This window comes from Macrosteles quadrilineatus, unplaced genomic scaffold, assembly GCF_028750875.1.
Source record: "Macrosteles quadrilineatus isolate MER2022 unplaced genomic scaffold, UCM_ALF_1.0 Scaffold_4__1_contigs__length_99947679, whole genome shotgun sequence".
NCBI lineage: Eukaryota > Metazoa > Arthropoda > Insecta > Hemiptera > Cicadellidae > Macrosteles > Macrosteles quadrilineatus.
Genome location: NW_026542597.1, coordinates 39335712 through 39354087, shown reverse-complemented (window position 1 = coordinate 39354087; position 18376 = coordinate 39335712). Strand labels below are relative to the sequence as shown.

Genomic DNA, 18376 nt, shown 5'->3' with positions numbered 1-18376 from the left:
AAACCTCGTTTAACCAAATAATACGATCTAATCATAAACAATAACTTGTCCCCTAGTTATATAACCAAACAGTAAAGCACAAATCAAGAAATTAACCCTAAAATAATAGAAACAAAGTTTCGTCGACACTAGCGCCCATGTGTCACGTACACGAACTAGACACGAAAAACGTGCTTCAAAATTTACAATGGGATGAGAAGTCTACTTGTGTTGGTTAGTCTATGATAACATTTAAAGTAGCCCTCATTGATGTATACAATATCAAAAAAAATATATTTATATATATATTTATATATATAGGCTATATATATATATGTGTCCGTTAGCGCGATAACTCGAGCAAAAATGATCCGATTTTGATGAAATTTGGTACAAACGTGTAAACCTACGTTTATTCGAACGAGTTCGCGATCCAGCATAATCGGACCATGGGAACGGGGGTTTATGGGGGGTTTTATGGGGTAAAAATGGGTTTTTCCCATTTTTGAACCTAAAAACAAAAAGTTTTGCGATTTCTTTCTAAACCGTTTTGTAGAGCTTAAAAAAAGAAATAATTTAGTATATTGAAGCGCTGTTGTATGCCTAACGGTCGCGGAGAAAATTCAAAAATAGTGTAATTAAAAATTCCCATGTTATTCTTATGGAGAAAATGAAAATTGTTGTAGTTTACTTGTTTATGGGTATATATTGATAAAATTCGGCAAATTTATTTATTTCATCCTATACTATTGACGTATGGTCAAAAAACACTTTTTACCTTCCCCGTAGCAGCAAACCTAAGCACTCGTTAAATCTAATGTTATTTAAATAGGGAATAATATGTCTTATTTATGGAAATATTTTAGTAAAAATGTAATCAGACGAGTTGAAATTCGCTTAGTCTGCAGGTTTGCTGCGGCGGGGGTATTTTATGTTTGCTTTAGTGTAGCATGTTTTACTATTGTACTTATGACTGTCTTGTGCATTTCAAGCGTCCATGACAAGATCGATTGCATGTAATTTTGCCTAAAGATCAATAAATGTCTTATGTCTTAAATAAACTTGTAGCCTTGCCTAGGCTATGTAAATTTAACTGAGGCCCACCCATCCTAGGCATATTTTTGGGATTAAGTTAGCACAGTAAAGACGCATTTGCAGTCATGGTTCTCAAACTGTTCAATAGGTTGCCGGTTGCAGTAAACTATTTGAACCACAAACGGTTTCAACATGCAAGGTTGAAGTTTTGGTTGAAAGTTAGCCAAACATAACACCCTTAATAAAGGCGTGTTTTAAGGACGACCTCGACCTTTACAATCCACCGCCATTAAGGTTTTCAAAGTTTTTAAGTCTAAAGATTCAAGTCTAAAGATCTTAAAAAATCCAAAAGCTAATGGAAGCCTTCTAAGTAAGTTATGTTGTAAATAGTCTATTGGTTTTTTAAGTTATAGGCCTAACTTATTTTTATTGTAAATATTTGTGACAGCCTATCCAGTTTAGGCCCATTCTTCACGAGCGTGAAAACCACGATGAGATTCCCGTGTAAAGGCACCAAATTTTTGTGCAAACTACATGTGGCGGGATTTCTGTTGCGTGAAACCCATGGGGCCATTCTACACGAGGCGGCTCAGTAGCGGGATGGACTTTGTGGAGCTCGGTTATATACAAGATGTATGGAGTAAAGGAGGTGGGCCAGACAGAGCGGACTGCGCGCGATGACGTCACTGCAGTCCCGGCAGCGGCTGCCTCGCCGCTAGATACATGCTAGACGCACAAACCTTACTTTTTCAGACACGATTTACGCTGGTTTGGAGGAGGTATTTACCGTTATGACACAAATATCTTTGTGTACTAAATAATGATTTTTATGATTTTGAACTAAACATGAATTGTGAACAGTTTGACAATAGTAAATAACCAATTAGGCCTGAATGTTGCATAGAAAGTGATGAAATGCGGGCGTCTACCGATTCAGTTGGAATAATATTACACTTAGAATTATTTTAGATTAAGATATAACACTCCCCTTTTTCAGGTCAGTTAATAAAAAATATCTTTTAGCACTAGGTAAAAAAGTTGCCTGTTTAAAAGTTACTTCAACTGCTTTTTGGTGTTAGTTATAAATGAAACGCCATCCTTTTTCATGTTTTATTTCTTTTTTTTCCTTTTTAATGATAAACTTATTTGGGTTTGTTGATAAAAAAAAACAAAAAAAAAACAACAACAACCAATTATTTAATAGTTTACATGAGAATCATAAATGTTGCTTACAAATCAAAGTCAACTACGATACTGTATTACTATTTTACAGGAATTAAATAGACCACAAAAATCTGTTTGGATAAATGGCATTGACCAAAGAATACGCTCAGAGAATACTAATGATTTTCCCCGAGGAAAGCTTGTTTCACAGGTACTTTTAAAGAAAAATATTAATTCCGTATGTATAAACATATGTTTCATTTTAGACTTTATTATTTTCGTGTTAAGAGGATTTTCTCTTTTATGTAAGTGCACGTTGTTCGGTGTTTTTATACGAGTTTACTTTCTGAGATAAAAAATGCTAGCTATATATATAATGACAGTTACCTATTTTAAAACTAAAACTCAATCCGACATAAGAGTCATATTTTATTCGCAAACAAAATATGCTTTGTCTTTATTGAAATGTGCAAAAGAAACGATTTTTTGATTTCAATCATTTTTATATTTGTTTATTTTGAAGATGTTTAAAGGAATTAATTTCATGATTATTGAGTTTGGGGAATGTTAAACATTCGTGAGCCCTGAATGAAACTTGTGTCTACTGAACACAGTATTATCGCAGTGATGCGGAGGAATGTTCTACAAAACGAAAATTGAGAAAACTTTACCGGGGAAACAAAAAAATTGTGCAAGCTGTGTTGTAATAATAAAACACCACAATGTAGGCTAAATGAAAATTGAGAGTTTGGAAAAGGAATTTTTAAAATCGAAAATTAAATAGGTATTTTACCTAGGCCTATTTAAAATGCTTTGATATGAATAAATGACCCTGTTAAGAAAGTAAAGACATTAAGCCATTACGCCATAAAGTTCATCGTTTACCTCTAGACCGTCTTGAGCTATTTGCTCAAAGAAGAATAGTAGAGTCTAATGATATTGAAGTTTTTTTAATCAGGCAAAAACAAATGAACAGCAACAAAAAATCAAAAACAATCAACTAAGAAACGTCATCGTCAGTACTAAGTTTAAGAGTAAGTAAAAGATTTCAAGAACTCTACAACTCAATGTGTTTATATCTGATTGCATGTCCAATGGTGAGAGATACACTTTGTAAATAAAGTGTTTTTTATTTCAAATGTGTTTTCTTTCCATTCATAAAAATATAAATCTCCATTCCTAATTAGACTAATCTAATGATGATTGTACATTACCAAAAGCTACTTTTATTTTGTATATCTGTATAGTGAAAAATGTTTGTTTGATTTAAATAATAATTTTAAAAATGTTCAGGGTATCTAATTTAGTTACTAATATATTCATGAACAACTGTAGTTAAGTAGGCTATCCTAAAAATATATAGATCATAAAATTAGATGCTATTTACCGGATCAGAGTAGATCCTTAGTGATATAACAACAATTGCTGAAATGGACATCAATTTAATCAACAATTACTCTAATATTTGAGTAGTAATATAATAAGGAATAACATATTAATATATTTAAAACCAAGCAAAACCAATTTTAACAATTGCGTAGTACAAACTGGCGTAAACAGCGCAAAACAACATCTAAAAGTGTTGTGTACGGGCTGTGAGTAGCGGCTCGAGGACTGCAGTGACGTCACTGCCTCAGTCCGATGGGCGAGGGGGGGAGAGGGGCGCGCTCTGTCTGGCCCACCTCTTTTACTCCATGCATCTTGGGTTATATAGTTGTGATTATCCAACTCCAGCTATTCTAATTTAAAAATGTACAAAATCACATAACCTCTTTCATCTTTCTCACTTGGAAAAAGGTTGTGGTGTTTCCCAGTCTTTGTACATCGCTTTGCCAACTTTGTTCTAATTTTTGGCCTTTATTTCACAGTTAGAATAAGCCTACTCCTTGCTCTTCACATTATAGAGTGCAGGCCGAGCCTCTAGGCCTATCTTGCTGATTTATCCGTGTCGAACATCACACCAGGGAGATCTGTTTGGAACTCAAAAGCAACTGGAACTGGACATAGATTTTGAGGTTTGGGCTGCCGCGCGAGGTGATACCGTTATGTGTTGAATGGCTGATAGGATTCCTGACGCGGGATTGACGCCGACATCGATGTCAACTCCGCGCTCCCACCTTCTGATGCGTCCATCCACGATGTGAATCCCGCTCTTGTGGATACGCCAATTTAACGCAATGATCCCTGTCGAGCGTGTGTCCCTGACGGGGGAATCCCGTCGCAGGTTTCACTCTTGTGTAGAATGGGCCTTATGCTGGTATCAAGCCAAGGAGGAGGTAATAAGATTAAAGTAAGGAACAGAGTGCATAATTTACATACCGGTACCTAACTTATAATTTATACTGTAGTTATAACCTAATTGACATGCCATCTGTTACATGAGATAAGTTCAAATTTGTAATGTTTTTTTGTGGCAAATAAAGAGTTTGAGAGGGAACATTCAATGGTACGCTCAAGTGGTGTCTAGCACTAGTGCTGGTGCCTAGGACAAAGTCCCGCACTGCCCCCCTTGCTCACTTGTACTACTTATGTAACCTACTACACATGTACTACTTCTGGTGGAGGAAGTCCTTGAGCCATGTGAAATAGGAATTTCCGGTATTTATTCCGTACAGGTGCCTCCAAACGAATTTTTAATTTTGATCTTACTTTAAATTTTTTACCTTCTGAATCCAAATATACCATTAATTTTTACCGCTGATGAATATTTCTCATGATATCGCCATAATAATATACAACATTACAATGAACAAGGTAGAATGGATGACATTACAAGTGGAATGAACTGTAGGTTAACTAAGCATTAAGCCTATTGTTTTCAACCAACCACATGACAAGAACTGGAAGTAACAACTTTTGAACTGCATTAACTCACTCTGATTCTGTCGCCGGCAATATGCCTATACTAGTGACGTCATTTTACTTCACTACAAATAAAATACAAAACAAAAATACTCGTTCATACTCATACGTGTTGCGTAGTGCTATTCTGCTACGCCGTCGCCATCACAAGTTCAGGTTAAGTGAAGAGAGTAACATGGTTGATGAGGAGATTAAGAATAGGCTAACATCGTTGACTAAAGATAATAACATCGTTGTAGAAACAAATCAAGTGATTCTATAGTCAATAATGTTTTTTACAATAGGAATTTCGTCACATTATGGAGATATAGATGGAATAATGGACTAATTACTCGTAGTTCTTATTTAGGCATGTCAGGGTGGTAGGTCGTGCTTTATGCGAATTGGTGACTGCATTAAGTGTTTTGAAGTTAGGTTAGATTAGGAAGGTAAAGTTTAGGTTATAATGTATCGAGTTGTTAGTTTATGTCGCCTGCAGACTGTTTTTGTAAAATTAAAATCCTGATAAAAACACTTCAAATTACTATTTCAAAAATGTTTGCAAACATTTTGATTGAAAACAATCAGCTGTTGGCTTAGCCTGCTTAACCCATAGCTCATTCTACAAATGTCATCCATCCTACCTTGTTAATTGTACCGGTAATTTTGTATATTATTACGGCGATATCATGAGAAATATTCATCAGCGGTGAAAACTAATGGAAATTTGGATTCAGGAGGCAAAAAACCATAAGATATCAAAATTAAAAATTTGTTTGGAGGCACCTGTAGCCTATGGAATAATTACCGAATTTCCGCACAGTGCTTGTCGTTCGGGCTCTTCCATTGTACCTTAACTTGCTTCTCTGTGGTCTAAGTAACTTACTTCTCTAGGCCTAGGTTGCCTCATGATATAGTAACTTATAACATTGAGCAAATAATGCTTTTTGCAGATACAATTGAGTCTGGTAAATCTGATATAGGCTACTAAGTTTAAAAGTTTTACATTAACTGTTGATAAAAAAAATCCCATTCCTATGTAGGCAATTTTAAGTTACCTGTTTTCACAAAATGTCTTAGGCCTAAAATTGTTTAGGCTAAGCTACCAATCCCCCAGTGCTAGCTTTTTGTGCTTGTATTTAAGATAAAGCCAATTACTTTAAATGAAGTGCTTCAAACTAGCTTAAGTTAATATAATTAATGTTGACTTTTACAGAGTGTATTTTAAAAAAAGATGGCGGATGAAAAATCTGGAACTGTAACTGATGAAAAGACAGTCAATAGTATTCTGGTCCCGACAGAACAACAGGTTTTGAAGACTTCTGATGAAATTCTTAGCGAGTTGTTTGGAGCCTTTGACGCAACACCTCCGCCTCTAGATGACCTTCAAACTCTAGAAACCAACAGCACAATTTCTGACAAAAGTCACAAAAAACATAAAAAACACAGTAAAAAGAAGCACAAAAAAGAAAAGAAGAAGAAAAAACGATCATCAAGTTCTGACTCGAAGGGTAGCAAGGAATCAAAGAAAAAAAGCAGTAAAAAGCATAAAAAACACTCCAAATGCCACAACTCTGAATCTGATGTCAATTCAAAAAAGAAAAAAAGGAAGCTAGGTAAGTTTAGTGCTAGTGACTCGGACAGTGACGTTGAAGAACCGTCGAATAAAAAACTGAAGTCTGCCAGCAAAGACAAGTTGACTATTGAAGAAAAGCTGTTAAATATCAAAGTTAAAGATGAAAATGATACAAAGAAAACCAAGTTGAATGGGACAACTACTGTTCCAACTGTTCCTGAAGTAATACGCGAAAATATACTAAAAGAAGCTGTTAGCAAAATTGTTGATAAAGTAATAAAGAGCACTGATTTGGCTTCAGAAATCCGAAAGAGCATCAACGGATCAAAGATTACTCCAATTAACTCTGATAGTGATGTGGTGGAGAATGAAATTTATTCTCTAGGCCTACCAAAACAAATTAAGCAAGAGCCTAAAGAAGAGCAATCATCTAAAACTACCGCCGAAAAATTAAGTGAGGTAGTTCAACAAATTGAAAAGCCTTTGGAAAAAGATAAAGTGACTGTCGAAGCACAAGAACCAAGTACGTTGGAGAAGCCTAATAAACCACTACCTGTTGCTGATGTTTTTGCAGAAGATCTTATTGACTGCGGAATCAAAAAAGATGATTTAAAACCCAATACAGGTAAAGTTACAGTACATTTAACGTTTAAAATAGGCTACAGTAACTTAGGCTGTGTATCTTAAAAAAATATATGAAGTTGAGTTGTAGCCTATGGACAATTTCCTAGTCCCCTTGTAAGGAAGTTGAAAATTTTGGATTATTTATATAGCTTTTCAGCACTTTCGTTACTTAAAAGAAATGATTTAATTTTTAATAAGTACCGGTAGGTATTCAAATGGAACCCATATGTTACATAGGTATATGTCCACTGACATTTTCAAACAAGATTTTTTAGTTTAAAATGGCCCTAAAGTAGTACCGTCGATATGCAATTAAATCAAAATGAAAAAAAAGTAGTTTTTAAGCTTTATTTATTACATGTTCACTAGGTTATTTTATCAATAAATCATGGTTTTCTTTGTTAATAGATAAACAAAAACACACTGGCAGCAAAATAAAAATTCCAAACCTGAAGTTTAGTCAAGTTTATGAAGCGACAGTAAAACAAATTGAAGAGGAGGCAAAACTAAAAGCTGAAAAATACGAGGAGGGTGAATTATCTGAAAGCAGCGAAGAAGAAAGAAGTCCGACTCCTTCCGATCTGTCTAGCTCAGGTTATAGAACGTTTGATTTATTAGTGGGTAATTAAAAAAAGCTACCTAATTAGATTATCCACATGTCACACCATCATAATTATTAAAAACTAACACAATCCATTCAGGGCAGCTCAGACCAAGCCAATCTCATTTTGAGATTGGCTTGGTCAAATTTTGCCCAACCACAACCCGTCATTTTTTTTTTCTTTGTCAAGATTATACCAGTGGGCATGACATTTTGTTTCAAGGAAAGACAATATGAAAGGAACAAAAATGCCTTAAAAGGAAAGTAGCCCAAACCTTTAGAATGTTGGTGTTTATGCTAGGTTTGAATTTGTCATTCCTGTACCAAGGCCTTAGACTTTTTTGTAGAATAACTTTTAAAGTGAGTCTCTATGTATTTATAACTACTCTTCTAGGTTACATAATTTACCTATCATTATAAATTATGTAGAATTTATCAAAAAATTATCGTATAGCTTTGAACTGAATGCCTAAATGATGTAGGCATTGGCACTTCATGCAATAGCTTTTTAAAAGGTAGGTATTATTTAAAAAAAAATTACATGAGGGCGATGTTGTAATGGTGAACATATGTTATAGGGTCGATAGAAGAAATAAAGAAATCAGAAGATGTGAAAAAGAAGAAGCGCTCCCATCATCGCCGTCATCACAAACATCATCAAAGCAGTCATCGGTAAGTGGATTGGTTGTTGTGAAGATAATGGAGTACTATAATTTTCCAAATTACAATTCTGTTCCTTTTGTCATAGTGGTGTTGACACATCACCTATTGTTACCTATTAGCAAAATCATTAGTGCTGCACAAGTTATCTAAAATTATAGGCGTAGTAATAAGCCTAAGAGTTTAAATCAATGATATAGGCCTACTCTACATTTTATCAGTTGGAATCAAATACTTTGTGGAGCCAGTTTTAATAGACATACAGGGAAACTTCTCATAGCAATTTTACTCAGACTGGTTGGAAGGCAATAAGCGGTATCAGCAATCTAACACATACTTTCTCCCATTAGCGTCAACAACCCTTATCTTGGGCAAGCGGTGGGAGTAACTATGATATGTTATGGGGAAAATAAAAAAATTACAATAATTTATAAACCGTAAATTTTACAGAATTGGTATTTATGCTATTTTGTTTGGGTAAAAGGACCATAACATACTAAATTCTAATTAAAATAGCTACTTTCCATACATCAAACTGTTTACAATCTATTTGATGTTAAATTTACAAATCTGCTTTGAGCTAGTCACATACTAGCTTACATAAAGCTAGCCAACAACTTTGTATTGAAATATTAATGGTTATTTAATAATTGTTTATAGATCAAGAAGTGTGGAGAAACATAGATCTCACTCACACAGTGAACAGTCTCATTCCTCGCATCACCACAGGGATGAGAAGAAAGATAAATTGAGGGATAGAGAAAAGAGAAGAAGTAGGGATAGAGATGTGAGCAAAGGAAGAGATAAAATTAGATGTAGAGAAAAGAATAGTCGAGACAGGACCAAGGAAAGGAGCAGAAGTAGAGACCGTATCAAGGACAAAGCTCGAAGTCGCAGTAGGAGTAGGGGAAGACACAGAAGCCGGAGTAGAAGTAAGGATCGAACTAAAATTGAGGCTAAGACAAGAAGCCGAAGCAGAGATAAGAAGACAAAAGAGAGAGAAAGGAGTAAAGAAAGAGATAGGAGTAGAGACAGAGAAGGACGGAGGCATGTGAAAACTCGAGCACACTCCCGTGAAAGAGAAAAAAGGTAAGTCTGGATGTTCCTCCTCAGACAATCCGGTAGGGTAGGGTGTGGTAAAACTTGCTAATGTTTCACAGGTTAACAGAACCCTGCCATCATCAGGCTACAAAAGTGGACACACTACCGACTACCCTGATGTCAAGGATTGTCTGATGAGGTACGTCTTTAAGCCGTTATTACTTCATTTTAAACGCAATCCTGGGACTGTAAAAATGAGCTACAGGTACAGTACTCAAGTTCAGTTGACAAGTAATGAGATAAAACATAGTAATGTACTTACGTCTCCCATTAATTACAATGTTTGCTGTAAGGCTTAAGTGAACACTGCACCACAACTGTAAAGACGTGAAATTATTTTACAATACTAATCATAATCCAGGGTAGTAAAGGTATCAACCAAAGACTCATTCATCTTAATGTCAGATTACCAATTGAGTTAGACTATCCAACTGTAGCCTACATGGAAAGATTTATTAAATTTTAACAAATTTCCCTATAGGGAAGTAGCTATTACCGTATGTGGCACGGTAAGACCTAGGCCCGGGACCGATACACTTTTTTATTTTGATGTCCCTAGAGGCCAAAAAAAACTATTAGTTCAAATTTGTATTAAATCCACTTAGTCTGCAGGTTTGCTGTGGTGAGGTTATTGATTATAGCACATCTTTTTCTTTAGGAGTCCTGAAGAGAAGATTGACAAACAGAAGTTGCTGGAGATAGCTCGCAAGAATGCTTTACATATGTTAAAAAATCCAGGCGGAACAGTGGACCAGACTAAGCTAGCCATCACGTCGGGCGGCAAGACTGTCAATGAGCTTACAGGTGAGTGGGAACATTGGTAACACTGTTAAATTATTTTCTTATGAAATTAAGTATCAACCAGATTTGTTTTAGAAGGCTAATTAAAAAAAAAATTAGATAAGTTTGGAATGAGCTAGTCTGTGTGCGAGTGATGAGGCGACAATCAGAATATGTATAGTTACATAATTAGGGCAAAAATTGAGTAGGCCTACTCTATGAGAACTGTAGAACCATTTCTATTATGTGGATTTATTCCACCTATAAACAGGATTAGTTTGCATATAATGTATATTTGTCTGATCTAACATACCGCACCTGTGTTTTGTAATACATTTTGTTTGGGGAAACCTAGACTAGGATTGTGATTTTTAAATACCTACATTAATATAATAGGCCTAGCAGATATCTTACCATAAACAAAGTCCAGGTAGGTGAAAATTGTTATCCCTTACTACCATACAGCTTGATTGTTTTGGTTTTGTTGGGCTGAGTCTAGTATAGTAGATGTAATTGTACTGTTAGGTTAGTTTGATTTTGTCATAAGTTAGGTTTTGTCAAACTACCCATGGTATAATTTGTCTCTCAGTAGCAGCAGTTTCTGTGTTTGTCTTTCAATATATCCCTTTTTGAGCAGATTTCTGCAAGCTGTTGTCCAAGAAGGATGCAGACGGACATGAATCAATCAGCTCTAACACATCAGGAGACGAGAGTGAGTCTGAGAAGCCGTTCCATCATCCTTTCCAGATCAAGGATCGGCCGTCCAGCATCGTACTTAACATTCGGGTCAGTGATAACAGTGACATTGTTTTATGAATACAGTAGACTCCCTCTTATCCAGACACCTTTTAAACAGACATCGGTTTAACCGGACTACACTCGACAGGATTGACATCTCTTTAGCCGGACAATTTTTATCAGCACATCAGTTTAACGGGACTAGGTCAGCAGGAGTCGGCGGTACTGAAACGGCCTATCTCTTGGGAAAAATTTGAGACCAGTGATCACATTTATAAATACAATGCTCTCCTAAATTTAAGTCAAATAAGCATTTAAACAACCGTTTAAATATAATTGCCGTTTTTACGAGATTTTGGGGACGTCGGTTTAACCGGAAAACCCGTTTTTTCCGGACTGGCCTCGGTCCCGAGGAGTCCGGATAAGAGGGAGTCTACTGTAGTTACATTTAAGTAAACATAATTATGCATGTAGGCCAACAATAACAAGTAAAAAACTATATTTTCAAAAGCATAGTCTAACAAACACAAATAGACTTTTCTAGTCTAATTGTACATTTTGAAGCTGGTTTTTTGTGTATAGTTTATGTCCGGTGTTTCTATTATTTAAGGGTTACTATTGCCAACTACAATGGAAAACGTAGAGCTGAAGAAGCTAAAGAAATGTAGTTATAAAGCCCCCCATACACGGGCGAGCATGCTCGTGACGGTGTTGGCGACGAACATGCTCGCCCGTGTGTGAGATCCGTCGCGGCGAGCATGTTGGGCTCGGCGTTCGGCTCGTCGGACTTGGCAAGCCCGAACACGAACATGCTCGCCCGTCTGTGGGGACGACCATATGTTCGATAGCATGTTCGTTGCAGCAACTTGGGTAGAGATAGGCTAAATGATTCCATCGATGTAGCCGCTACTATGATTCCAGTTACACTCGTGGACTCATTACAAGTAACCGTTCCGATTCCTAACGATTACTTCGTTACCACCATTACAAAGTAGCCGCAATAGACAGATTGCACTTGTAATCATCATGATGTTGATACTCTGATGTATTCCAGTTACAGTAATAGATTTAGAATCAATGTTTACAGAAGCTAAATAAATATTTATTTGTGTTTGTAACGCAATAAATACAAATTTAAATGAGTTTCCAAAATAGAGGGTTCATCAATTACAATTTGTATATTACAGTATTACAGAAATGTGTACAATCAATTCTGTAGTAATTTGTCACAATTAAATAATTCTAAGAAAGGCTGGAATAAGCAGAACTACGAGAAATGTTATTGCACAAAGATGGAATTTTAACCAACGTTATTTTCAAACCATAGCGGATGAATTTAATCCGATAACCTAAGGCCTGGCACACACGGTCGATTTTTAGATAGGCCGATTACAAAATCGGCCAAAAATAAATCGCCCCTGATTTATGTCTAAGAAATAATGTGTATGTTGCAAAAAAACTAAATGCTGTAATTGCAGCAAAAAAGCAGGAGTAGGCTAAATACACACAACTGGACTGTCACAGAGCAGAAGAGAAGCAAGAATAGGCCTAGGAACCGCTACCGAGCGACGAGCATGTTCGCGAGCATGCTCGTCTGTCTCTTGGAAACGCCAAGCATGTTCGCGAGCATGCTCGTCCGTCTGTTGACAACGCCGAGCATGTTCGCGAGCATGTTCGCCAACATGCTTGCGAACATACTCGCCCGTGTATGGGTGGCTTAAGATCAGCTGATTTTTATTCAGTCTTTTTGTATGCCTAGGCCTACACTATTTCAGAATATTCCAGGGTTTTTATGACGTTCAAAGTAAAATATGAATATTTGTGATGCTCTATTAGTTAGTAGGTCTTTAATAATTATTGTCATGAAGAAATTCTATGTGACAAGTAAACATTTCATTTTGTAGAACTCTGTTGCTCTTCCTGTCAAATCTCTACAAGAGAAGGCTGCAGAACAATCCAGACAACTCCGACTGCAGTTCCCTGTGTCCAGTGGTCAACAACACCGCAAGACTGGTGAGTCGGAATGACAAAGTGATATTTTTTGCATTTTTTAAGAACTTTGATCTCAATAATATTGACTTGACAAACTCAGCTATTCGATCTTCTTGTATATGACATGACTTTGGCCATAAAACTCTCATACAAAATTATTCAAGTACAAAACGTTTGATAATTCTTATCTGCACAGCATCAGTGACAGGCTTATCAAGATGTTACCGTGCTCTAACGTTTTGCTATTATGTCTTTTGGTTAATCTCACTGATTTATGTTCTTTTGATAAAATCTTCATCCCTTCATGATTTACCATATGATAGATGTTTCTTGCTTTAACAGTTTAGAGGCTCCTAAACTAATTAATTTTGAATTACTGTATTTTTAAACCCCAGAGTAACAGTGGCCGGGTTGTTGGTTTGTTTCAGAGAGTGAATGGATCCCAGTGTCACCCAAGAAAGCCGACCCCCCCTCCTCCACTCAGGTGGCGCTAGTCAAACCCAACACCAAGCGGGTGTTTAAAGACCCTCCCCCAAAACCGGTGTGTACCACATAATTATAATTATCATCAATGTGTAGGACGCCTATTCTTAGTTATATATCCTTATTTGAAATAGAAATGCTGTTTTGAGATTATTAGATGGCTTATGTGTATATGTATCCACCCTCATAGCTTTCAGCTTTTCATTTATGCCATCAATATTTCTTTTTCTAAATTGAGTTATATGCTCAAAAAATTTCATTTCTTTATTTAAGGCTGTAATTCGTATCTCTAAGACAGCTACGCACACCTAGTGCATATTTCAAGCTGAATATGAATGAAGGGTGGGTGTAAAATAGAGTGAGATAATTTTTCTATGTTACTGACTAAGATCAGCTGTTTTTTATGCAGGATCATTTATTATCAGCCCAATGATCAGGAACAGCTGGGTCCAGTTTCGAACCTTGTCCGCTTGTCTGTGTTTCTGTGTGTCAGGGTAAAAAAATAGAGAACCGTTGCGCGAATAGTGTTAAACCACTGAGAAGATACCATTAAAATTCTAGACGATTCCGCTCAGTGTAATTATAAAACGTTACAAATACTTTTTAAATTTGTCTCATAAAAATAACACTAGAAGCTACCTTCTTCTTATTTGTTTACATTTTGCAAGCAACAATTTTGTTGTCTAGCCTACTTTAGACAAAAATGACTTCAGTTATTTAATGGACGAGCAGTTATTATTTTTGTTAACTGAGATTTGGTGGATTTGGCTATACAAATAACATTGTGTTCACCAGTGACAACGGTAAGTGCGGGTGGACTCGCCCAATGTTGCGCTCTTGTTCACGCATCCCGTTACACGCAGAATAAACGTACTACAGTACTAGTATATACAAGTGAGATTATTTGTTGCATATTGCAACAAACAATTAGAAAGTACAAGTATAATAAGTTTCTTGTTTCATCAACATATTTTTTTACTTATTTTCAGGATATGGATATAGGTTCGATTGTGTCCCAGCGACTAGAAGCAATGAGACGACTCCAAGAGAACCCGTCTGATTCTAGTGCTCTCTCCCAGATGCAATCTGCACAACAGCATGTAAGTTTTGTACATCGGCAAATACATAAAACAATTTTAATGTTGGACTAGGTGATCAGGATGATTATAATGCTGTAGTTAACGACCTACCACCTTATTGATCACATGATTTACAGTAGCAACAATGGTGAGTATAACCTTGTGTGTTTGAAAGATTAACTAGAGGACCCATGCTGCTCCGCAGCGTTGAAATAAATATCATATCCGAAAAATAATAAAATTTATGATTTTTGATTGATAATACTTCAACTTAACTGATTCAAACGATCAATAGCTCAAATTAAAGCTTATAATTTAATTTTAATCCATAATAGTTACGGGCTCGTCACTGGATCCCAAGAGCAGAATTAATCAGACATACATTTTTAAGCGTAGGGGACTCCCAATTTGTACATTTCTTACTTTTTCACAGGTTGGTACATGATTTATCCTCTGACATTTTCTTACTACTTTATAACCTGGTTTGACAGATGCAGTCATGGGCAGAGTCCAAGCAGTTGCCTCCGGGTCAGTTCACAGGCTCCACAGGGGTCAAGGTGCTGAGTCAGGCGGAGCTCTCGTCCGGCTACCAGGCCTGGGCTCGGAGAGTAAGTCTTACGTCACCTTACATAGCGTATACACCAATCTGTTGTAAACTTGTCACGAGTCATACGTTTTGTAAATGTTTGTGTTAGAATGAACGTTCACGTAGAATTTATTCAATTATAATTTTGGAAATCTCGAGAAGTGGTTATAACGCCTCAGGTTTGAGGTGTTGACATCATTATCAAGTCACTTGTCATTCTGAAAAAAGTTTGTTGGATCCTAAAAATGTTTACTTTAAAATAATTTATTCTAACTTTTACAATGTGTTTAAAATATGTTGGAATTTTTACAAAAATTGTTTTTTAAACTAATTAAGTGTGATGTTCCCAAATCACATTACTTTAATTTAATTATTGACTACTGTTTAAAATATAATTACCTAAATAATTACCTCAATTAGAGTTTTTTTCTAAATTGGCAATTATTACTGTTTCAAATTTTGTAGCGAGACTTTTTTTCAATAACAATGATAAGGTGTGTTTCTGAGTGGCTGAGTTGATTTCAGACAGTTTAGTTTACAGTGAGACTCAAATTACTTAAAACTGGCCAATCTTGTAATATTTGATCATGTGTTGTATTTTGTATTGATCTCAAATTGCATTTAGTTTTGTTGTATTTTGATTGTCTATAGTTTGTTTCTTGTTTACCATTCAGTTCATGTCTTGTAAAAGACGGCCAATCTGATGGCTGAAAAGTCAATTTCTATATAAGTATTATCATAACATTCTCTGTAGAAACCAAACCAAAACAAGAATTTCAACATATGTTGATACTATTCATACCATACTTACAATATATAAGACCGCTACGTATGAAACTGCTTTGGAAACAAATTTTACTAATCTTTCAGTTGTAGTTTTACTTTTCGTGCCTGAGAAAGAAAGTTTAAAATCCAAAAGTACGTTTTATAAACCCAATTCTGCAGTCATTGGCTCGTGGACAACAGACTTTCACACTTCGTTTTGATACTTTTTGGTCTCTTTTTAACTCTTAATTGAAACACTAGCCCTCATTATTGTCCAGGAATTGACAATATAAACAACCAACAATGCTAATAAACAAGTTTAATCAGCTGGCAATGTGAACTAAAAAAAAATATTTTGGGGGGAAATTAAAAGTTAGAGCTGACTTCAGCTACATTGTGCAACCGGAAACTAATAAGGGGTTTATGTACTTCAATGTCTACCTCAACAATAAGGTAACTTATTGGTTGCCATCGGTCAACATATTTGTGTTATAGTCTCAGCACTGGGAATAATCTTCCTATTAAGCCAAGGTATGCTGTCAAATAACTAATAATAACAAAAGTTTATAAAGTAAATAACAAAAAACAAATGTACAAACGATACTAACAGAGACATATACAGTTCACAAGCTGGTGTGCTAACACCATCATAACCTAAGAATAAATCTTGACAACTGCAATTTCAGTAACATGTCCAAAACAAATTCTCATAGACTGAAAGGTGAACTTGACACAAAATATAGATCGATCTGCTAGGCTGCAGAGTTGGTCAGTTTTGAGCAGTTGTCGCACATTGTCTGGTCTCAACTCAGTCGGCACCGAGTTAAATTGTTTGTATCACAACAGCAGGTACCACAGGAAGAGCACGTGGACGACACATGATGAGCACCGTGTGGCGCCAGCTGGGTGGCCTCGAGCCACACGGCGCTGTGACCCGGGGCCACTCGGTGACTAAGGTTTACAAAACATCTCACTTGAGAGTCTTAGGGAAAATGGCTTGTGTCACTCGCATTTTGTTTATACCTTTTATGATCTGAACATCAGAGTAAGAAAATTTAATTGGATTATGTTATAGTTGAGTCAGTGAAGATTTTGTACTTTAGTTGATTTACGTAAGCTTAACAATTTGTGTTGTGTATCTTAGATTAATATTGGCCACTCATTTGTTAAGTTTATTAAGTTCATTTCAGAGTTATTCATTTACTTAACGTGTAAATAAGAAAGTAATATACATTAGCTATAAACACATCATATTTGTTTTACAGTTACACTATATTTATAAATTTACAAAATTAGTAATTAATTTTACTGATAATGTTAAGTGTAACAATGGTGATATAGTTATCTTTAAATGTACATAAAAAAAATATTTTTTTAAATAGTTACAAATTTTGCTCAAAGTAATTAGTTTCTGGTTTCCTCATATTTGTTGAAGTTGACATAAAGCCTTTTCCTAAAGACTCTTCATTTACAATGCTGGGTAACAAATTTTCAGGTGGACATGCTTTTTAGACCAAGGTCCAAAAAGCATGCGATTATAATTTTTAAATAGTAGTCCTCAAATTACCTTAATTGTGGCCTGTGATGACAGACGTTCAAATATTTGTAAGACAATAAACCTGCCACAAAATTTGAAAATTTGAAATACTGTATATACACACATATTTCATGAGAAAAAATCATTTTACAATTCCTTTCATGCTATACCTTGTTATAAATTGAGTGTGGCACTTTGCAATACAATGTATGCACGTTGTATCATGGTGCAATACAATGTATACACTGTTGTATCAATGGTGTAAGACAATGTATACATACAACATTGTATCAATAGTGCAATACAAAGTATACACCACTGTATCAATGGTGTAATCCTATGTGTGAACTGTTATGTCCATGGTAAATCTTTTTTTAATCCCCTCTTTGTTTTGTACGTTAGTGTTGAAATTACAAATTTTAGTATTTTATGTCAAATTGGTTGTTATAATCAACTTTAAAAGTACAGTACCCCTAGTTATTTGTTTTTTACTATTTTTTTTATACATATAAGCCTAACCAAGCAATAAATAGAACATTTTATATTATTTTGTTGCTTTGTGGTTTTAGAAAATATATTTCAATTCAAAATCTCACAACCTTCCTTTTCCTTAAACCCTTAATTATTCCTTTATTGAACTACTCAATAAGCAACCACAACGTGTTGTACGAAAGACACACTATTAAACAATTTTTTGTGGGACACTTTCATAACAAATATCCAAAATTAAAATTTTAACAAACAATAATTTTCAACAGTTGTTACAAATTCACATTTACAAGATAATTTGAGGTCTACTGTTACATTGAAACCGAAATATATTGAAGAAATTGCA

The 18376-nt window shown here is 35.4% G+C and overlaps 1 protein-coding gene across 4 annotated transcripts in view; it reads left to right on the top strand.

Annotated features, from left to right (window-relative positions):
- LOC128991512 (protein SON-like) overlaps positions 1 to 18376 on the top strand; it is a 28428-nt gene that overhangs the window by 922 nt on the left and 9130 nt on the right. For 2 of the 4 annotated variants that reach the window (XM_054414451.1, XM_054414452.1), the window contains exons 2-11: positions 6236 to 7220; positions 7628 to 7813; positions 8399 to 8492; positions 9141 to 9569; positions 10240 to 10385; positions 10999 to 11147; positions 13004 to 13112; positions 13520 to 13632; positions 14564 to 14674; positions 15145 to 15261. In XM_054414451.1, coding sequence (XP_054270426.1) covers positions 6254 to 7220; positions 7628 to 7813; positions 8399 to 8492; positions 9141 to 9569; positions 10240 to 10385; positions 10999 to 11147; positions 13004 to 13112; positions 13520 to 13632; positions 14564 to 14674; positions 15145 to 15261 — 2421 coding nt within the window. In that variant the 5' untranslated portion in view covers positions 6236 to 6253. Of the gene's footprint in view, positions 1 to 6235; positions 7221 to 7627; positions 7814 to 8398; positions 8493 to 9140; positions 9570 to 10239; positions 10386 to 10998; positions 11148 to 13003; positions 13113 to 13519; positions 13633 to 14563; positions 14675 to 15144; positions 15262 to 16850; positions 17170 to 18376 lie in introns of those variants that run through there. The other 2 variants (XR_008490658.1, XM_054414453.1) reach the window with 2 other exon arrangements.